Source organism: Leptonychotes weddellii, chromosome X (genome assembly GCF_054177405.1).
Source record: "Leptonychotes weddellii isolate Sample4059 chromosome X, ASM5417740v2, whole genome shotgun sequence".
Classification (NCBI taxonomy): domain Eukaryota; kingdom Metazoa; phylum Chordata; class Mammalia; order Carnivora; family Phocidae; genus Leptonychotes; species Leptonychotes weddellii.
Genome location: NC_138385.1, coordinates 30692154 through 30715613, shown reverse-complemented (window position 1 = coordinate 30715613; position 23460 = coordinate 30692154). Strand labels below are relative to the sequence as shown.

The 23460-nt window shown below is 42.2% G+C and overlaps 1 protein-coding gene across 1 annotated transcript in view; it reads right to left on the bottom strand.

Moving 5' to 3' along the window:
* The window catches only part of LHFPL1 (LHFPL tetraspan subfamily member 1), a 46316-nt gene extending 31446 nt beyond the window's left edge, over positions 1 to 14870 (bottom strand). The window contains exons 1-2 of the mRNA XM_006732543.3: positions 14604 to 14870; positions 6102 to 6497 (exon numbers count right to left, since the gene is read on the bottom strand). Of these exons, the coding sequence (XP_006732606.1) occupies positions 6102 to 6483 (382 nt within the window). The 5' untranslated portion in view covers positions 6484 to 6497; positions 14604 to 14870. The remainder of the gene's footprint in view (positions 1 to 6101; positions 6498 to 14603) is intronic.
* Positions 14871 to 23460: the final 8590 nt, after the last annotated feature.

Genomic DNA, 23460 nt, shown 5'->3' with positions numbered 1-23460 from the left:
GCTGAAAAGTCAAATTGCTCAACAGGGCTCAATTCAAATCTTCCTGGTTGGAGTTGTTATCTTGCAATTTTTTGCAGGCACCAAGCCAGAGACTAGAAATCTCGGCCAGGCATGTGTTCTGCCCCAGTGCTTGTGGCCCCACGCTCTACCCAACCAGCCCTCCTACTCCTCTTATCCCCTATCCTCCCTCCTGCCTTTTAGACAGATGAGCGCAGTAGGTTGTACACATGCTTCATGGAGATGTTTGACTTGTAACTGACAGCTGATTCCATCACATTTGCTCATAGCTGGAGAAAGATGTGTCCTGGGAGACTTATTTTAAAAATGAAGTCACAGGGTAATTTATCCTCAATTATATTTGTTTCCAACAGTTCTCATAAATTTAGGATTTTGAAGATGAGCTTCAAACAGAAATGCAAAAGTCATTTGCCAATGTCAGGTCTTGCCACCTTCTGGAAGAGTGGGCTTATTAAAACATGTAGATTCTTAGGCCTTAGTCAGAGATACTTGATTCGGTAACTGTAGCCTAGGAATATGCATTCCGCCTTCTCTAAGTGCTATAGCTAACTCCTGGTTTTATTACCCCTCCAACCACATATGTCCCTTGGTTCAGCTGGGTACTTTCTTATTCTCATCTGCCTCTAGAAAGGGGAAAAAAAAGCTCTTTAGAATATGTTACTATCCTTACTTCCCTACTATACAGTGACCAGTAGGGCTGCCATCTTGTTTCCCTTCCTCAGCTTTTCTTTCCACAAGAATCCCCTAATGCAAAATGTACCAAATGTCCTCCCCAAACATGGTTGCTATGGTTTGAATTCACTTCTCTGACCAAGCAGAGGCCTGGCGTTAAACACTTTACTCTGTTTCAGCCCTTGTGGCAGGCAACCTCAACTCCCATACAAAACCTCAGACACACCTTCTTGGACAGAACTTGGAACCCTCCTTGCAGCTACTTCCCAGCTACAGTCAACCTTCCCCTGATGCCAGAATTACTACTTCTCCATATCCCAACAGTTGTATAGCCTCCTCCTAACCGCACATTCTCCGTTAGGCAGATGCCAAATCTTTGTCTCTGCGCAGAGAAAGCCCCCTCCCTGGGTGTTAACCAACCCCCTTTGCTTCCTCCACAGCCATTCACAAGTACAAATATTGAGTGTGCAATCATTTTATTACACACCCAACCCGATCCCCAAATATCTGTCCAAATATGGTTATTAGGTAGTTTGAATTTACTACCTGAGCAGAAGTCTAGTATGGGTTAATTTGTTATTTGCTCATTTATTGCTCTTAGAACAACTTCAACTCAAACACAGTAGAAAATGTATAAGTCTGCCCTCCAGCTATAATCTCAGCTTTCCCTTCCCAGGGAGCTCCCCACTAAACTGTCCCATTCATTTGACCCCATATTCTCTCTTGGAGTTATAAGACAATTTACTTCTGTGAGAGACATTTAAAATAGATCAGGGGAGACTTCACACAGAGGCTGCATTTGACATGAACTTTGAGAAATAGGCAGATGTTTACAGACAGAGATGGAAAAAAAGGGAATTCTAGAAAAAAGCAACACTATGAATGAAACTGAGCAGAGGTTCTCAAATTTTAGCGTGTACTGGAATCATGCTGGAGAATGATAAAAACAAATCAAAGACAGTAGTTACCTTTCCTATAGGAACAAGGGAATATGATCACGATATGAAGGATACTATAACTGTATTGGTAATATTCTATTTCTTAAGCTGAGTGGTGCATACATCTGAACTATTTTATACTATATTTAAAAAAATAAATCAGTCTGAGAGGCTGTGTAAAATATAGAGTGGAGGGCATCAGTTCTGATTCAATATGCTTAGAATGACCCTAACAAGCACCCCAGGTAATTCTTAATGCAAGTGGTTCATGGGCCACTCTGAAAAGCATTGTGATAGCATTTCATCTTCAAGAGGAAAAGGAAAAATCAATAGCACCAGTGCATAAAGCCCAGGGGTGAGAGTCAGGAGCTCTGACCCATATTCTCTGCTCTGCTCCAATTTGCTACATAAGTATTAACTTCTTTAAATACTATTTTCTCAAACAGAAAGCCACTTTTATCCTTGTTCAGCATGGTAAGTATAAATTAAATGATGCCAGTGAAACTCTGAAGGATTTTCCAGGAAATGCATGGTTTCCAGAGAACATAATGGTTTTTAGAAAAGTAGCTCTCAAAAAAAAAAAAAAAAAAGAAGAAAGAAAGAAAAGAAAGAAAAGTAGCTCTCTTTCCTTGATTCAGGTTCTCAGGGATCTGCCTTCAGTGGCAATTTTCATTGAGCTTGAAGCATGTAGCATTAAGACTTTACATGGAAAAAAACACTGGTGCCTGTCTGGGTATGTTGAATTATATCTCCTTAAAGAAAAAAAAAATGTCCAGGGTGATGGTTCTTACTTGAGTTGGGGAAAGGGAACACAGCATACACATCGAGTCACTGGGGAGATTTTTCAAAACACCAGACTTCCACCTGTTGCTATGTATATCAGAATGGGAAAGAGGATAGGAGAGATGGGGAGTCCACATTTTTTAAGCGCTCCAGGTGATCCTGATACATTCCCTGCTCTAGAAAGATTCTTGGCCTCCCTCAAGTAACCCGATCCAAGATCTTACACTTTTTCCTGCCAAGAAGTTCCTTATATTTACTTCTCAACTATTTCTTCTTTGTTTAGCTCTCACTGAAGATAGAGAACAATTCACAAGCATCTTGCATATGTATACACAGGGGAATGTGAATAATGACCTTGTTCTCAGGGACTGGGGGCCAGCTGGTTGGAAACCTCAGGATCCCCAGGGTTGAAATAATCTCCTGGCCAGATGTTTCCTTCACCGGTTGGAGCAGGGCATGAAGGTCCCAGTGGAAGGCTCTCTGGACCCTAGGCTTGTCCAGCTGGATCAGTTGCAGGTGGAGCAAATGGGACCCAAGGGCCCCATCAGGTCACCTTGCTAAGTCTGACTCAGGCCAGCAGCTCTTTATTCCTTCCTGTCTCTCCCACTTCCCACCGTTCATCTCTGTGGGCAGCTGCCAAACTGGGGAACAAGAGTCAAGAGGGGGAGGGGGTTGTTCTTAATGGATACTCCATCTCTTCAGTGGTTTGGGGTCTGGCAGAGATAAACCAGACCTAAAACAAATTGGCTCCACCCCCTGATGTATTTCAGTTAATGCACTAGCTGCCGAGAAGCCAGGCCTGGAGCAACAAAATCAATTCCCTTCAGCTGAACAACAAGCTTAAACTTAACCCCCACAGCTCTTTCTCTTGTGTCTTTTATCCATGCTGCTGAACATGCTGTTCAGGTTTGGCTTCCTGACACTGGCAGAGCGTATCTCTAAGAGGTCAGATCCAAGGTCTCTGAAGACCCTTGGGTAATGGTCATGTGCCAAGGGGCTCCTAGAAAATATGATACATCCAAGCAGTCTTCACCATTCTCTCACATCTGATGTAACCTTGACAGGCACCAGTTCCTAAAAAGGTGGTAGGAATGACCCTTATTTGGCTGGTGTTACAGATGGGGAAGGTGTTGAAATTTAGCAACATATCCAATATCTTTCACATATCCAGGGATAAACCTTGTACTACCATGCCTTGGGTCTTGACTCCTTCCATGCCTACTGTCAAATGGTGTTTTATTCTTGAACTTTAAAATCCCTCCTTTAAGTATAAATACTTTGACCATGTTCCTACGAGCATGGGTCAATGGGGAATCATTCTATATGGGGAATCATATGAGATGAAAAGGGTACTGATGTTTTGATTTCCTCTGTATGACACCTGCCACTCAGCCAAAGTTCTTCCCCACTCAGTCTATGAGTGTCTAAAGCTCCATGATCTATCCACATATCTCAAGAATTTCCTTTGAGTTTCTCGACCTAGGAAGTAGGATCAATTAAATGTATCATATGGAGAACCACAAGGGTTTCTTAAAGTCTCAGTCAAGCCCAAGCAAGCTGGGAACAGGAGCCACTGTTAATGGTTGGAGTCCGACGGAAGCTGTTGCTACTGGCCTTCTGATTCCTACCCATTGGCCCCTCCTCACTCTCTGCTGGCAACTATTAGAAATTCAAGTGAAGCTAAGTTGCCACTCTCAAATCAGAAGAGAAAAGGACTCAGGGTGCTAACCCCCCTGAATGGAAGCCTGGTAAAAAAAAGGATAGGATGTGAATGAACCCAGCTCTCACATGTCCAACTTATCCCAATATACACTAAACATTGTCTTAGCTCTGCATTCATTTCTTTACAGTTACTGGACACCTGCTCTGTGCCAGGCAATGAACTGGGACCTGAGACTATAAATATGGGTTGAAAAGACCATCTCTTTCTTCTGCCAGCTAAGTGTCATTTCCTGAAATAATGTGTCCATAAAAGTGCTAAGCTATCTATAGCATGCCTAAGAATTCAGGTGAAAAGTGAGCCCGTTTAAGGTTCATTTGTGATATCCATAGAGCCCCCAAAGGGAGACAAAGTCATTGGCTTAGACCAGCCTTAGTAATTGGTTCTGTACCATGGTTCTCAAGGGGGAAGAAAGAAGCTAATCTAATGACTTTCCAATGTGGCCAGGAAATCATTAGTAGCTAAAGAGTAGAAAAATTCAGAGATAAGGGAGGCTAGAATGTTCATTCATATTTAAAACTTTTACACTGAGTCTGAGGAAAGAGGGGACCAGAAAATATCACCTTAACTGGCACAACCAAAAGAATCAGTGTTTTTTAATAAGCAGGTCAGGAAACCATGATATCTTAGCTCAGGGTTTCTCGACCTTGGCCCTATTGACATTTTGTGCTGGGTACTTCTTTGTCATTGGAAGTGGGAAGCTGTCTTGTTCTTATTCCCTCACCTTTACCCACTGGATGTCAATAGCATACTTCTCAAGTTGTGATAATCAAAAGTGTCTCAAAGAGATTACCAAATGTCCAGGGTGGGGTGGGAATCAGCCCCTGTTGAGAACTGCTGTCTTTGTTCACCACTACCACCTCACTCTATGGCCACCTGAATACAGTCATTAGAGAGAAGAAAGAAAATCAGGATCTGCACTATCTTGCCAGTGAACAAATTCAAGGAAGGAAGGCAGATGAGCACCAGGAAAGGTCACTGTCATTTGCCCATGACCGCAGGGCAACTCAGGGCAAGAGCCAGAAGTGGGATCCAAGTTTCCTGGCTCCAGTCACCCACACTGTACTGCTAATGGAGATGATAATGATAATGAATTGAGTAATGATTCTAAAACTTCACGAGCAACAACCACCACTTCAGCAATAGGTTCTACCAGCACTTTTTCCCAGTGTGCCATCCAGGTATAAAATATAATTCACATATTCACCCACAGATTTGCCTGTCTGTCTAAACTTGCTTTTTCTTCTCATAAAGTTCCAATTAAACTGCCCCCATTGACTTCCTGCAGTCTGCCATTTTTGCATTTGGCCCTTTCCTGGCCCATCTATGCATCACCAGCCTCCCAGGCGTTCTGCACTAAATTTAGAGGGAGGCTGAATGAGGGAAAAATAAGTAGGGTGGGTCAGGGCCCTAAGAAATCGGGATAGACTGCTAATGGCTACCAGACAGGGCTAGCCTTAGATAGAGGCCAAATAAGCAGTCACCTATAGTCTGTCTGGTACCTAGCATTTCACTTTTAGAGGTGTATTTCTTTGGTGAGGATTGTACATCAAACTTGTTAGTGATGAGGACTTGTGCCTATATGTTTATCAGATCACTGTCCTCTGAGATAACTACCAGAGATCAAGGCTCTTAGAGATCAAGTGTATTTAGAGTATACATTGCTGTCCCTAGAAAGTGGACCTGGATAATATCATTAAATGAGCACTGTTCAGACAGAAGAAGGTGATGAAAATGGAGGACTAACAAACCAGATATCAACTTTGCTGCTAGCCAATTTTGCTGCGAATAAAGCCCTGGTATAGATGGCACTTTGGGGAGTCCTAGGCTGGGTGTTTCAAAGGAGTCTCCATTCGTAGCCTTTGAGTTGGATAAAGGGAAGGGGCTGAGAGTGGATTTCTCCATGAAGAAACACTTCCCACCCCCACTGCCAAGCTCCAAGACCTACCCAACCCCAGCAACAGTCTTACCTCCCACGAACTGTGCTGCTCCCATGCAACGTCCCGTCATTCTGGAGATGAGCTCCTCCATGCAGCAGCCCAGGACAGCAGCTAGTGCCACGAGGAGCAGCAGAGCACAACCGGCACCTGTCACCACCGTGCACATCTGCCAGGCCAGGCTTGGAATGGCACTGAAGCTGGCATAGCGCCCGCACTCTTCCACCATGATCAGACTGTGCCCCTCTCCCCGCACAGGGTAGTTGCACCTCCGGAATGTGCTGAATGACACTGGCTTCCCCAGCTGGGATCCAAAGAGCCAGTAAGGCAGGAAGTAACTGGTAGAACTGGCCACAGCAGTAACAAGAGACAGGAAGGCCCAGAGGGTCCCCACCAGTGTCAGGCTGCTCCTCATGGTCCCAGGTTTCTCTGCAGGAATGGGGAGATGAGTTGGGTCATAGCACCAAATGCAGAAAGTTAGCACGTAGGCTCCATTGGCCTATTTTTCATCTGGCTGGCCAGTCCTAGGGCTCATTTATGGACAACTTGGCCCTTGCCTTTAGATAAGATTATTCTATTGAGGCCCATTTGGGTCCTTCTGGGATTCTGCTTTCCAGCACTTTTCCCATCTTCCCTTCCTCCCACCTGATTCAGAGTTCTAGGGTCTCTAGGCTGCAATGGAAGAACCATAGAACTGAATTAGTGACTGTTCTACCAACTCAAATGCAGCCTAATCAGACAGCTTTCAACTCTTGACATCTAGCATGAAACAAGTGGCTGGAGCTGAAGCTGGAATGAAACCAAGGCGGCCCAGAGAATCCTCAGCTTCCAGTGGAATGGCCTTGCTGGCCTGGGGGCCTGGGAGGAGATGATATCTCAAGAGGGTCAGAAACCAAGTCGTTTTCAGAGAATGAAGAAAGAAGGAAGGAAGAAGGAAGACAACTCACGGGGCTGCCCCTTCTACAAGGGAGAAGAGGGAAGGAGAGCTCACTATGGAGTTATAGGATGTGCTCATGTGACCTATGTAGGATGTCCAATAGTGCCTCAGTATGAGCTGTTCACGGGGTTGAAATGTGTAGAATAAAACAAGGGGTGCCTGTCTTATACCCCTTGCTTGTCACTGAGTGAGCACTGTTTAGTCACTTTTTCCCAAAAACAATATGGGAGGCAACTTTCCAACCAGTGAAGGTTGTTTAACTTTAGACAGGCTACTAAGAAAACCTGCCTCATCCTTTGCCCAATATAGTCAGGAAAGCTTCTCCTCTCTCTGAAATGGATCAGGTAGCCCCTGCCTGGCAGTAGGAACATGCATATATAGCTGTAAGGACCTTTCAAGGTGCCCTCTGTAACAAGTAATCTCAGATTCAAGACACTGAGAGTTTTTTTTTCAGATCTAATCTCCTCAGCTCAGCTCACAAATGGCTTTCACAGACCCTTCTGTCAAAAATCAACCACTTCCCTCCCAACTCCATTACTCTGCCTTTGCTTTCTGGCCTCATTTAGGGCAGAGACCACACTGCAGCTTGATGACCGCACTGTGAATGTCTCCAGCAGGAAGATGGTGGAGTATATTTCAGAAACTTCTCCATGATTCATCACCATTGCATAAAACTACAGGTGGTGGGAGAGGAGAGGGGTCCAGCAATGGGGGACCGAAGATAAGGGGAGTACAGGCACTGGCTATATGGGGCTAGCATACCGCCAATTTGGGACATTGTCAGGAAAAAGCAGCAGTTGTACTCAGGGTCTCAGGGACTAGGCCCAGCTGTGGGTCTTTTCACAAGCACCATTAACTCATGTTTGTCTAATGAAACCCATTGCATAGAAGCAGCCAATTTCCAGGCTGGCAGGGACCTTAATGAATCACCTAATTCAACCTTCTTGTTTTACATATGGGGGAGCATGGCCCAGTAATTGGGGGGGGAATCCTTTCCCCCAAGTCACAGAGTAAGTTAGCAAGCAGCAACACCGGAATAAGAAAGCCGATCTGCAGATTCCTGGGCCAGTACTTTTCTACCACATAGTACTAACACCCCTCCCCCCATTGCACACTGGAATCGGAAGAGGAAGTAATTTTACCCAAGGGTAAAGGACTAGTGAGGTACACTGGCCAGACCAGAGCCCAGTTATTTGATTCTTAGCATAACGCTCTGTTTTCAGTCCACCACAATTCCCCTCCTGAAACATATGTATTGTGTGCTATGTGTTTTGTGCAGGAAGGGAGAAGAGATCATAAATTGCAGGTGCTTACTTTGGAATGCTAGAGCTTGGGAAGAAAGTGCCCTGAGCTGGGCCCCTGGGAATGAGGATTTATGCCTGAGGGGGGCGGGGTGAGAAGAAGATGTGATGAGGAATGGAAAGCCAATGGGAGGAGAAGTGGAACTAGTTTTAAGTAATTGTTCTTAGGAAACAGGTATGCTTGGCTGCAATGAGGTAATGCCTCTGCTTGTGATATTAGAGTTTGTAAGATTATGAAAAGTGCAAGCAGCCCTCTGTTATGGTCTCACTTCCTGGTGAAGAAGCTCAGGCGGGAGGATGAGAGGAAACCAGCTGACAAACACTTAGGGCTGCATCATCATATTCCTTTCCAAAGCCATTATGTCATGACCTCTGCCCAACAACCTTCTCTGTTTGGTAAGAAAGGTGTCACCTCCAATTTACAAATGAGCACAGCGAGGGTTAGAAAGCTAAGTGACTCGTCCAAGGTTGCACAGTAATTTATTGGCACAGCCATGACTTCTCACTTCTCATTCACCCACCACCTTCCCCGCCGCCATTTTCTCCGTTATCACCCCAGTAGTATTACAATTAAAAGCCTCCATGGTTTCCCAGCTAGGATTTCAAAAAATGTTTAAGAATGGGGAAAGACTTAGAGAGGCAGACTGGGAAGGTAGGAGGAAGGCCACTTTCTCTAAGCAGTGTGTAAACCAGTGGAACAAGAGCATTAGCTGTTTCAAGTTCAGCAGCTCTAGTCAGAACCAACCCCATACAGGGCGCCTGGGTGGCTCAGTTGTTGGGCATCTGCCTTCGGCTCAGGTCATGATCCCGGGGTCCTGGGATTGAGCCCCGAATCGGGCTCACTGTTCGGCAGGAAGCCTTCTTCTCCCTCTCCCACTCCCCCTGCTTGTGTCCCCTCTCTCGCTGTGTCTCTCTCTGTCAAATAAATAAAATCTTAAAAAAAAAAGAACCAACTCCATATGTTGCCCATAAATATCATCACATTGAGATCAAAATTCCCGGTATGACAACCAGTAGAAGGGCAGAGAATTTAAGGCAGAGAAAGAAACTGTATCAGTGAGTGGTACCTAGATTATACTAGAAATAAGAGGTGGGGTTCTGACATAAGATTATCATCATCTGGGGGTGCCTGGGTGGCTCAGTCAGTTGTGTATCAGACTCTTGATTTTGGCTCAGGTCATGATCTCAGGGTGGTGAGATCAAGCCCCACACCCAGCTCCATGCTCAGTGCACAGTCTGCTGGAGATTCTCTCTCTCCCCCCCACCCCTCCCCCACTCGCGTGTGTACATGTGTGCGTGCGTACTCTCTCTCTCTCTCTCTCGAGTGTGCAAGCATGGCAGGGGGCGCGTGAGTGGCAGAGGAAGAGGGAGAGAGAATCTCAAGCAGACTCTATGCTGAGCGTGGAGCTGGATGCAGGGCTCAATCTCTCGACCCCAAGATCATGACCTGAGCTGAAACCAAGAGTCGGATACTTAACTGACTGAGCCACTGAGGCGCCCCAATAAATAAAATCTTTTATTTATTTTTTTAAATTGTTAAAAAAAAGATTATCATCATCTTTGACAAATCAGGCTGTTTAAAAAACTACAATACTACCAACCACTGTCACTATAATTTTATTTTTAAATGGAATTTTGAAGCCAAGATGTAAGAAGGCAGAATCACAAAATCCAGTTTAAATTACATATGCTTAGCTTTAGAGAAACTCATCGGCTTTCAGAATTTAAATACTTTTAACTTCAGGAAAAACTCATTGTCCTTATTTCACTGAGGACTAGGATGACCAGTCAGGCCAGTTCTCCGGGACTGAGGGATTTCCTGGGATGTGGGACTTACAGCGACAAAACTAGGAAAGTTAGTCACCCTTTTTAGGACTAGAGGTGTGGTGAGCCAGCACTCTCTGTGGACAGCAAGCTGAGAATCACTGCCACAGATAATTCTCTAATGTTCTCTCTCCAGGACTCAAACAATGTGAAGTTAAAGGTAACCATGGCATTAAACAATGGCGAGATGAAGCCTATGTATTTTGAATGTAAACCTTTCTGAATCATAGATGTGACCTCATGCAGTCAAGGAAGAGAGCCCAGAGATCCAATTGCTCAGTGTTTTCTGAGCATAGAATAAACCCCAACCCAGCTTCACCTGTGGCTGGACAGGGAGGCATTGGCTTTGGTGTCTACGTAGGCACTTTGCTATGTGTTCACATGTGCCAGATGGGGAAGTACATTCAGGCAAATGCTTTTAGTTCCTGTATGGCCTGCAGTGGATGTCCCTCCATGACAGTCCTCCAAAGCAGTCCAAGTTCATTCCCAGGAACTAGCCAAGTCTCTTTGCACTCACATAAATAAAAATCATGTACAGTGCTATACTTCCTTCTATCTTTGTTCTTCCTGTATATGTCATGTATGCAATGGCTTTGTTTCCCTGACCTGGAATTCTAGCCACACAGCTACACTGGATTTCAGAAAACAAGAACTCAACCCCAGCATACCTGCTAATTTGTCCAGTAACAAGACATTGATAGGATTCTTACTGACACTCTCTCTTTAGTTGTCACATGGTCCCTCATCCCTTAGTTTCTCCATCTCCTAAATGGGTCACGTGCCTGTTTCTGAGAGTGGTTGTGTAGGATACAGTGAGTGTGGCCAGAAAGTTGTGACAACCAGGGTGGAAGCACAAAATGTGTTCTGCATTTACTGTCCTTACTGAAGGCTAATGCTCACTAATCTTTAAGAGATAAATGGTCATGATTCTAATGCAGACTCATGGGTAGGAATCACTTCAACCTTTTGAGGCAGGAAACCCACCTAAGCCGTACACATCAAATGGTTATCTAGATTACTTTTAAAGAACTCTAGAGAAGGGGACTCTCTGATTTTTCTCAGTAGCTTAACAACTCTCACTGTCAATAAATCATTCATTATGTCTCATTTGAAACTTTTTCTGCTGTAACATAAGGCCGAATTCTTTGGTCGCATCATCAGAGGGAAAAGAGAAGAGCTTGGTTGGTCTTCCAGAGGAGAGCCCTTAATCAACTCAGATTGCTGGGAGCTTACCTTTAGCCCCCTTCCCCCCAAAATGAGCACTCTACCTCTCTCTGTGGTGTCTCATTGCCAAGTCTTTAATTATTTGTTCTCACCTTTTCATTCTCCTGTGTACATACTCATACATAAGCACTTAGTATCAATGAAACTAGAAAAACTGCTCTTATTTTTTTCTAGGTGGGAGGAAAAGAAACCAAATCCTTCCTTTATCTCACTTTCTCCCCAGTCCCCACAGACAAAATCTCAAATACTTTTGTCCCCACTTGAGCTTGTCATACAACTTTGGAGTTAAGGAAAGCACTACCTTACCAAAGGTAACGGGGTCCAGGCAAAGCAGCCAGGGAGTTAATTACCAGAATGAAGTGGTCAGAATGGGCGTCTCTGACTTGCAGCTGCTAAGGAAAACATGGCTGCAAGACTACAGGTTTCAGACTGGTCTGTGAGGAGCAGCTTTGTTGGCACTGGTGTTGGCAAAGGAATATGAACAGGCCTTTCTCCTCATGCCCCCCCAGATGGTGTGCATTGCCTACCTGCCAACCCTGCTACAAACACATCATACTCAGTGTTGAGACTTTTGTAGGAAATGAGCAAGATACACAGGCATATGTTTCCAGTGGTAAATAGAGTGACGCTCCAAAGAAATGTATTTGCCCAATGTGGTTCCTTATATCAAGTTGGGTATATAAGCAGCCTGAACCTGAACATTCTAAATCTTTGAACATTCTAGATCTTTCTACTTCAGACACAGCCCCAAGCATTTCTCTCCTCATTTTCTGCCACCTGAGTCCTTCAGGAGTTATTCTTCCCCTGTATATCTCTACAATGGGAGTTACTCCGAGTTCTCCTATGCCTGAAATCATCATAGGATGTAGTTACTCCAAGGGCTTTATTTCCCATTTGTGTAATTGATATACAAAAAAAATGCACACATTTAGTGCATACATCTCAATGAGTTTGGACATATGCTTATATTTGTACCACCATCACCACAATCAAGGTACTAAAACATATTCATAAACTTCAAAAAGTTCCTTGTATTGGTTTTGTGTGTGTATGTTAAGAATATAATGTGAGATCTATCCTTTTAATTTCTTTCAAAGTGCACAACACTGTACTGTTAACTTTAGGCACAAAGTTATATGGAGGATCTCTCGAATTTACTCATCTAGCATCTGAAACTTTATACACATTGAGCAACAAGTCCCTATACCCGCCTCCCCACCAGTCCCTGGCACCACTATTCTACTCTGCTTAATATCTCACTTTTGACCTAAGCCTTGTCTTTCAAATTCTTCAGCTGCCATGCTTGCTGATCCTCTTTCTAAGCCTTCTCTCTTCTTCCCTCCTCTTTTATTCTGGAATAGAAAGAATAGCAAAACTAGCTATGTTGGCTTTACTTATTATTTGTGTCTGAGATGTTCACAGGCAGGTAAGACAGTTGGAGGCTGGAAGTTAGAGAGTATGTGGAGACAGATAACCAACTGAGTCACTGACAACCATCTCTAAGTAATCAAGTTGGCCATGCAGAGATAGCGAAAGCCCTTACAAAGAAACTCCATGTCAGGTCCTGGTCCCTTTCTCCAGAGTTTGAGGTTGGAAAGGTAGGAATTGGAAAATGATTTCCCTAAATTTCATATGAACTTCTCCCTTCCCTGCAAAAAAATGGTGCTCACTGAGCTCCCCATTTGTCTTCTGCTTTGAAAACTGAGGTGCCAGTTAGAGCTCTTCATCCCAGTTCTTATTGTGGCTGGACAGATGCCACCACCTTCAGTGATCAGTTGGTCAGCTAGGAGTCCCATTCACCAGTTAGAAACCATTCCTACCAGCCTGCTTTGGCAAGACACTGTTAAGCCCTATCAACAGTGGGCTAACTGGTACTGCATCTCCCCACACCATTAGGTTCATGGTCCCAGCCCTGCTACTGTTACCCAGTAGACCCTCCACCTGTGGCCTCAAAAGGGAATAGAATGCCACCCCAGCTGATCACCTCCATTCAGTGAACCTGGCCAGTATAGGAAGAAGGTGAGCTGGATGCTTCACCAACCACTTCGGCAGACATGAGAGGCAGTGTGGCACATTAAGAGCATTTCTCAAAATGGTGGCCCCAAACCGTCTGCATTAGAATCACCCTCAGTGCTTGTTTGAAATGCAGACTGTGACACTCCTTCTCAGAGCCACTGAATTACAATTTATGAGATTTGCGTTTTTAAAAAATTCTCAGTTGATTCTGTTGGAAACTAATGATTGAGAAATACCATTTTAGTGGAAAAGGGTCCAGATTTTGGAATCAGATTTGAGATAGGGTCCTGAGGTCTTCCCGTTACAGGTTACATGAACTTGAGAGGATCACTTAAAACCTCACAGTTTCAGTTTTATCTATAAAATGAAGATGATTAAACATAGTTCAAGTGAAATGATATCTGTGGTAAATCTAACACCAGGATAGGTGCCCATTATTCTCCCCTCTACTGGAAAAGATAACATTCCACCGTAAGTAACAGAGAAGACTTGAGGTCTCTCAAGAAGTAGAACATCCCTCCTCTCCCCTCTCTCTCCCCTCCAGCCACTCTTCCAGTGACTTCTTATCTCTCAGCTTCTTTCTGTGTTCAGTTTCTCACCACAAAATGGAACCACTGTGTCCCATGTTCTTTTCGAGAATGGATTTATGTCAAACAATTTCAGGTTTTTCTGTAAATCATCATGCTTGGCACATAGTAGGAACTCATAAATATTTACAGAGTGAATACAATCTTTTGTTTCCAGCCGGACTGAATGACTTCAACATCTGCATTTCAGTTTAACCCCATCACCCTATTTCGGTCCCGTAGTCCCAATTTAGGCAATTCTAAGAGATCAACCCAGCACACCAGCAAACCGGATCCACACTTCCTTCTACAGACAGGTCCAAGCAAAAGCCCTCTCTCCACTCCCAGAGACATGCACTTCCTCTCCTCAAGTTACCAACTCTCCTAGGAAAACCAGCTGACCGTTAACCCTTAGGTCCTCAAGCCCTGTCAATATGAAATAGGAATCCAGCCCGGATTCCTCTTACCCTCTGTGCAAACAACAGGCTATGAGGAAGGAAAAATGCACCAGGCCCTCTTTGGGAAGAAAACAGCTTCTCTGAGCTGTGAGATGAAAGTACAGGAAGCCTGAGAAAGGAAAGGGAGAAGAGGGGCTGAGCACCGGGAGAGCAAAAACAGTTTCTTATCCAGCTGTTTCCAGTGCATTTGGCCCAAGTTGCAAATTTACCTTCTGACCACGAAAGCTGATTGACTTGTTCCCTCTCTTCAGACTCAGATCTGAGAAACAACTTCTCCTCACAACTTGTCAGAAGAGAATGGGAATCCCAGCGGCTCTTTGCAGTGATGCCTGGAAACCTTGCTTTACCTTTGGGAGAGAGGGGCGGAGTCCAACCTAATGGGAATTAACTCCAAACACGCTGGAGCCTTCAAATCCAGCCTCAGACATGCAGGCACTTGAAGTAGCTTAGCTGGCACAGAGTTCCCCACCTCCATCCTCACAGCTGCCAAGTCAGCTGTGTGTGTGTGTGTGTGTGTGTGTGCGTGCGCGTGTGCGTCGCTGCAACTGCGTATCTGTCTCACTTCCTCATCTGCTGCTCACATGTCTGCCGAGGAATAGAGGTTCTCCCTAACTTTCCTCAAAAGCCCTAAATAATCTCCACCATATATATTAGGTAGCAGACCTAAGTGGCTGGAAACGACAGAAAACACATGCCTGAATGAAGTAAGACAGAATAACCTTTTTCCCCCGAACTGATTTCCATTGTCTGGTGCTCCAACAGCGCAATCTATGGCTCCAAGATGTAATGACTACATTTAAGAAACTTGAAATCACACACTGAAAAAGCTTACATAATGCCTCTTTAAAAATAACAGTACTACCAAAAGCCAGTGTCTAACTTATCCCAAAGCACCAAAAACTGCTTTTGTGCTTGGGAAGATAACTGACAAGTCTGGAGATTAATGGAGTTCTGCCTGATGCTTTGCTCCAACCTGATGACATCTCTCCCACCTGTGAATGTCCCTGGCACTCCATACTTATTTTGGGAAACTTATAACCTTCTACCCTGTGTTAGTTTTTCGCATATGTGTCTCATTTCCCCTCCCAGATGCCTTGTGAATAGGGAACTTTGCTAAACAAAATGAGTTAGAAGGAGGAATGGTAACCAGTTTAACTTAATAGAATGCTCTAGACTGGTCCAAAGTATCTTTACTTCTATAATGTCCTATTTGCCTGCCTAAAATGCTATAAAAGTAATCAGGCCTATTTTCTAGCATTCTGCGGCAATAATTTAAAAGGGGAGAGTAAATGAACTAGCAGTTTGACAGATTTATTGTACCCCAATTATTTAATGAAGTTAAAAGTTTTTCCCGCCTGCTGTGGATACAAGTGGGCATCCTGTCTTTTATCAGTGATACAACCTTATATTCATGCATGCATGCATTGGTCTATCTTGCTAATTTCCATCAGCAGTTTTCAATCATTTTTTTTTTCCTGCCCCAACACACTGATAAACCACATTCCCATCTGTAATAATGGCTTTCTAAGGCAGTTTCTGGGGGAGGGACAGATGACCTAGTAGGTGAAATGTCAGATTTTTGGCAGTGTGAGTTCTGAGATAAGTTTTACTGTCTCCCAGTTGGTGTCCCTTTAAGAATCACTGCTTCATTTATAAGGCTGTATAAAGGGAAGTGCTAGACCCTCTGTCATTAAAAATAAGTCAATATTAGCATACACATAATAACTGTGTATGATATGGCTGATTTTGACATAAGAAAAATAGTTGATTCCACTCTATGCACCAATAAATATTACCCTTTGCTTAATGGCTACACCTATCATTTGGAGAACTGATCATCATAAGTAGAGATCATTTTTACTTAGCTCTTTTTATCCTTTTTTCCCTATGTTCCCAGTTCCTTTAAGTGGAATAATATGAAAACTTAAATGTATACTAAATAATGATCTAATTTATTGGGTAAAGTTTTGTTTCCTGTTCTTAGTTTAACAGTTAATAATTCTCTCAGGAAAAAAAATCATTTATATCTTGTGACTCTAGATAATTTTTCATTTAAAATGTGCTCTTCACGAAATCAGAGAGGGAGACAAACCATAAGAGACTCTTAATCATAGGAAACAAAATGAGGGTGGTTGGAGGGGAAGGGGGTGGAGGGATGGGGTAACTGGGTGATGGACATTAAGGAGGGCACATGATGTAATGAGCACTGGGTGTTATATAAGACTGATGAATCACTGAACTCTACCTCTGAAACCAATAATATGTTATATGTTAATTAATTGAATTTAAATTTTAAAAAGTACAACAAAAATAAAAATAAAAAAGTAAGTGAAATGTGCTCTTCAGCCCTACTTTCATAAGACTGCAGGGGAAGGATTGAGAAGGGAACACTTCTTGTAATTTATTTAGAGGATAAGATGGTATATAATATTTTTAATAATGTGAAAATGGGTATTGGTCAGGGACCCAGGGGACACCTAAATTTTGCCTTTGGTCAGTGTGGGATAAGAGATCCTGCAAAGACAAGATATGGTGATAGATGATTCTGATATATATCCTGCCCCCCTCCCTAGTTTGCAAACCATTGCTCTATGCAATAGAATTCCTCAAGCAAAATCAATACTCCCACAAACTTTTGCAGTCTAGACAAGGGGTCAGCAAACCAGAGACTGTGTTATGCACCAAATCCAATAGGCTGCCTGTTTTTGTAGTTTTATTGGCACACAGCCACAACGTGTTCATTTATGTATCATCTATGGCTGTTTTCAGGCTACAGTTGCAGATTTGAGTTGTGACAAGGATCTTATGTTTACTATCCGGCTCTTTGTAGAAAAAAAAAAAATGATGCTGACCCCTGGTTAAACCCACAATGATAAAGACATTATGTCAATTGTTAGGAGAAAGGAGTTGAAAAGGAAGGGGAGTGGAGTGAAATTTTTAAAAAATGCTGCTTGCTTTCATCTTTGTTAAGGTGCCAACCAACCCTCACCAGATTTTTAGAATCTGTGACGTTAACAACACACTAGGTATTCAATAAGCTCATGAAAATGTATTTCTCCGTTAACTATCCTTTGAACCTGTATTTATGTTATTCGCCAATATATCTTAACTTTTTTTTTTTTTTTACTGACAACTTCATTGAGATCTAAGTCACATACCATAATATTCACCCTTTTAAAGTGTGGAAATCAGGTTTTTTTAGTATGCTCCCAAAATTGTGCGACCCATCACCACAATCTAATTCTAGAACATTTTCATTAACCCCAAAACAAACCTCATACTCATTAGCGTGTACTTTAAGTTCTTCTTGCTCTTTTGTCAGAGCTGCTTCTTCTTTGGGGGCTCCTTGGTTTTTTTTAAAACAAAGTTTCTTTTTACTATGGGGTGCATATTCTTTTCTAGTCTATAAGAAAGGGCCATTTATTTCTAGAGGCATTTCTAGAGCACCATTACCCTTGAACTTTGGAGAGTTTGCATATAAGTGCTTGCAAATTTAAAACCGCATAGACTCCATGGCCTCTCACCCATGCAGGTTGAGTATGAAAGGTACACCTTGCCTATGCTGTAGTTTCAGTTCTAGACTGAAAACCTAGAGATGAAACTTATATTTATTTTTCTATAAACATCAGAACTGACAACTATTTTGTTGAGTTTTTTTACTGTCCTCAGAGGATGAACCGATAGTGTTAACTAATGATGTGGTGTGCTCATAAATATTTAACAACTGGATTTGGGTGGCAGGGGAGCAAGAGAGCCCTGATTTGTGGCATTTGCTTATTCCCATGGTGTAAATACTCCTACCGTGGCCAATTGCAAGCTACCAACTTGAAGTCAGTAAAAGTGGAGTTAGGAAGATATATACACAATCTACTCTCATGAGCTGGTACAAGCCAATTCCAGCACAACACTGGAACTCAGATTTAAGGAATTATTTCAGTCTTAGTTTGTATAGATTTATAAGCTACACACAATATGAACCAAAATAGGATAGTTTTCATAGTTGTTTCATACATTACACATAGATGTCTACCCACTATACACCGTTAGCTGGCACTAAAACATTCCAAATTTTTTTTGCTGTACCAACTTTTAAGCTTTTAGAGTATAATTTGTATATTATACAGATGTAAACCAAAGGTAAATTGTTTGTGAATATAGAATGACTAGAATTTCATCCCTAGGGCAATGTCTTAAAAGATTCATTGCTGCCTGCTTTAACAGCTTTTGAGAGAGACTATTAAATTTATAACAGATGAAAAATAAACCAGGTTGCAAATCCCCCCTTTTTAACTTAAATTTACCATATTTTCAGTACACGTTCAATGGAAGTTAAGCTAAATTGCATTATATTAACAACTATGAGTATCATTCTGTAAGCATATTTATATTGAATATGAATAAACTTTTGAAAAAAATAAAGTTTTCATTAACATGTTAAATAAAACTCTTGAAAAGTCTGATATACCAGATGAGGAGGATTCATCATCCATGCTGATTGTTGCCCTTTTGGAGAAAGGCAACCTGCCAACAATTACAAATTGCCAACATGCGTCAGGCACTGTGTTAGGTACAAGAAGCACAAGGGTTAAGAAGATAGACAGTGTCCTTACCCTTATGAAGTTTACATTCTAGTTCAGCCTACATCGTAGCAACAGGAAGCCACTGCCTGATTTAAAGCATTATCTGCTTCGTATTTGAAAACCGTCTTCTTGTAAAATATAGAAATTTGTAACATTGGTATTTCCAGGTCCCAGGTTATTCTCAAATCTTTCTTATTCTTTCAGAAATTATCTTCCATTTATAACCTGCAAACTTCACTTTTCATTTCCCTTTTGGCCCCTGCATTCAAGGTACCCTGGTGCTGAACTAATTATGAGATTGATTTGCCTAGGAACAGAAGATTCACTCTCTCATGCTCCAGTTAATCAAGGTTTGACTAGAATTCTATTCCTAGGGCAGTGTCTTAAATGATGGTCCAGACAGCTGAAAGAACAAATGGTCTCTTCCACAGTCTCTGAACAGTATCTCCTCTGTCATTCTTCCCCATTCCACCTCTCCCACCACAAAGCCATCAATGTCTTTTGAAGCCTTTCTAGCACTAACACCCCTGTCTTCTCAACTAGCCAAACAATTTGGAGGAGTGACCACTGGTGGCCTAACTGATTTTCTAAACCACCCTGATTAGAAGAGTTTCCATGAAACAAGAGAAGCAGCATTCCAGAACCAAGAAATCCTTATTATCCTTGCTTCTGCATCCTGAAGCAAGTCACGGAGCTTTGTCAATTTAGGAACCTCATTCACAAAGACTGGTTTCTAGGCATCCAGTTGGTTATCACAGCATTACTACACTTTACTGGCTTTGCTGAATGGTGAAGCCTGTCCAGCTGCTTGAAAAGACCTGGGCAACTACACTGCAGAAGGACATTAAAAGAGCTGAAAGGATGAGTGTGTCTCCTGCCATCTTGGTACTGGCTAAGAGACTGAAGGAAAAGTGAGGATTACAGGATAACCAAAATATGCTCAGTAGGGCTCAGGAAATATACAACAGCATTTTCCACAGGAGCAATCTGATAGGGCCAGTGGCTGGCCAGTGGAGACAGTGCTATGAGCCAGACTACTTGCCCACCAAATCCCAGGAAGCAACAGCTGCAGGAAGCAAGGATCACACAATAGGAAAAGCCCTGCTCTATGAACCTCAGCTTTGTTCTCTGAGTATTTGGGTGCTGGGGTAAGACAACCCCAGGGCACATTTGGGCATTTGCCTAATGACCTGCAGTATGCACCATATTTTCTTGACAGCTGTGAGTAAAATACAATTGGCAGCCAAAGAACTTTGTTCTCTCTCTTTCTGGGATGTGATTCTACTTTCTGGTGACAGTGTAGGCCCATCAGTGATTCTAAAATGCCTTCAATCTAGAAGACCTGCCCAGGAGGCTGTCATCATAGATATTTGCTGGGAATTGTGAGCAAATATAGCCTAATCTTTGCTATCAGGACTTGCTTTTTACCAAGTAACTGTCCCTTAAATTTGAATTGTAAATTTGATCCTCACAACAGCCTTATGAAGTAAGCATTACCTCCATTTTCTGGGCAGAAACTGAGACTTAGAAAGGTTATATGACTTTCCCAAAGCCACAGAGCTCATAGGTCTACTAAGTGATGGATTCAGAAAAGGACTTGAAGACAGAAGACAGACAGGCTGGATGGGAAACAGTGGGGAGGGGCCAAAAGGAGTTTGAGGGAGAGGGAGAGATGTAGTATGACTCCTACATTTCTGCTTTGAGAACTGGGGTGCATGGAGATACCCTTCATTAACATAAGAATATAGGTAGATTGCAGTGTGACCTCCCCACACCCCTTCTCTTTGATGATGGACAGTGAAGAGCAGTAAATAATTGTGTTCAACTTGGCTATTAGGTGAGAAGCATCTCTGGAACATCCTAGTGTATAGTACACACATAGTTATGTGTGTCTGGAACTCAGAGGAAAATTCTGGGCTGAAAGTTCAAGTGTGAAAGGCATAAGCCCTAAGAGTAGATGATGTGACCAAGGTGCTTATCAAATATGTGGGTGAAGGACAGAAAAAAAAAAAAAAACCCTGATAAACATCCACATTTAAAGGATAGGTAAAGAGGCAAGGATCTGTGAAGGAGACAAAGATTGCTTAGTCCTCCTCTTGCCATCCTGTTTCCCACACACCACAGCCTCTCAAGAATAAGAGCTGGCTCAGGAAGAACTGGCTCAGGAAGGATGTGGGAACATGGAGGTTGGGGGTGGGGGTAGAGTGGTTAAAAATCCTTCAGTGTTAAGTGCTTTATCGACCAACCATTGTCCGGAGGTAACCAAGGATGAGCTGTGAGAAACCAGTCTCACTCAGAAATGCAATTGTACTTCCAGCTTGTTTAACAAGTCTCTTTCATTTTTAATGCATTTTAAGGGACCACTCAGTAGCTGACATTTCCTGCACTGGCAAAGTACCATCAACACTAGCACTACCTGATTTACTTTCTTGAATTTAAAGAAATTTCAAGGAATGGCAGGGAGGCTGAAAGCAGGTTCAAGCACCTTGGATTTGGCCTTGAACAGTCTCCTGTGTCTTTCTCCTTTACTCTTGTGGGATGCCACAAGCTAAATTAATGCTGTGGGAATCACTCCACAAGTCCTTTCTGTTTGACCTTGTAGAGTCACTTTTACCCTTCCCAGAACTTAATTTTCCTATCTAGGGAAAAATTTTAGAAAATTTAAAACTATTCTCATATTCTATGGGGACATATCATACATTAAGTTGAAAGATGACTTGGAGGACATTGTTGTCAGTGTTATACTACTGATGGGACCACTATGTTCATTCTACAATGTTCGTTGACTGCCTATTATGTATCAGGCACTGGAGATTCAGTGATAAAACAGGATAGACAAGGTCCCTGCTCTCACACAGCTCACATTCTAGTAAGGAAGAAAGTCAATAAACAAGTGAGCAATTAATAAAATAGAGTAATAAGTTCTAGAACAAAATAGAATTTGGTTGTAAGATAAGATGTTAGGGCGGGAATAAAGGCAACCTTAGATTAGATGGGGTAGGTAGGAAGGCTCTGAGGTGATATATGATATGAGACCTAAAAGATCAGAAGCCAAGCATGCAAAGAGCCAAAATAAGAAACTTTCAGGCAGAAGAAACAAAATTAAGAGCCCTCAAGTCATAAAAATGCATAGAGTGTTTAAGAAAGTAAATCCAGGCTAAGGAAAACTGGATGTCCACATGCAAAAAAGAGAAGCTAAACTGCTACTTCATCTCACACCATATACAAAAATGAATGCCAAATGGATCAAATACCCAAATACAAGAGCTAAAACCATAAAACTCATGGAAAAATATCCAAGCATAAATCTTCATGACCTTGGATTAGGCAAAGTGTTTTAGATATAACACCAAAAGCACAAGCAACAAAATGGAAACTAACAAATTAGACTTCATTGAAATTAAAAACATTTGTGCATCAAACAATACTATCAAGAGAGTGAAAAACAACCTACAAAGGGGGGCATTGAAAATTATATCTCTGATAAGGACCTAGTATCCAGAATATGCAAAGAACACTTACAACTCTGGGGTGCCTGGGTGGCTCAGTTGGTTAAGTGTCCAACTCTTGGTTTCAGCTCAGGTCATGATATCAGGGTCATGAGATGGAGCCCCACATCTGGCTCTGTGCTCAGCAGAGAGTCTGCTTGAAATTCTTTCCCTCTCCCTCTGCCCCTCCCATCCATGCTCTCTCTTTCTCCCAAATAAATAAATAAATCTTTAAAAAAAAAAAAGAACACTTACAACTCAAAAAGACAAACAACCTAATTTTAAAATGGGCAAAGGACTTGAGTAAGTATTTCTCCAAAGAAGATACGTAAATGGCCAATAAACATAAGAAAGATGCTCAACCATCATTAGTAATTAGGAAAATGCAAACCCAAACCACAATTCAATACCATTTTACATTCAGTAGGATGGCTATAATATTAACAATGATAATAATAAACATGGAAAATATCAAGTGTTGGAGAAGAAGTGGAAATTTTGGAACCCTTGTACTTTGCTGGTGGGAATGTAAAATCATGCAACTGCCATAAAAAACAGCTTGGCAATTCCTGAAAAAAGTTAAACATACAGTTACCATATGATGCAGCAATTCTATTTCTAGGTGTATACCAAAAATAACCCCCTGAAAACAGGTATCCCAACAAAAACTTGTGCATGAATATCAATAGCTGCATATTTCACAATTGCCAAAAGGTTGAAAATACTTAAATGTCCATCAACTGATGTATAGATAAAGAGATTGTGGTATATCCATACAATGGAATATTAATCATTCATAAAAAGAAGGAAATTCTTGTCTTTTTTTTAAACTTTAATTTTATATTTTTATTTTAACTCCAATTAATTAATATACAGTATTAGTTTCAAGTGTACAATATACCTATTCAACAATTCTATGTATTATTCAGTGCTCATCAAGATAAGTGTACTCTTAAACCCCTTCACCTATTTCACCAATCTCCCCATTCACTTCACCT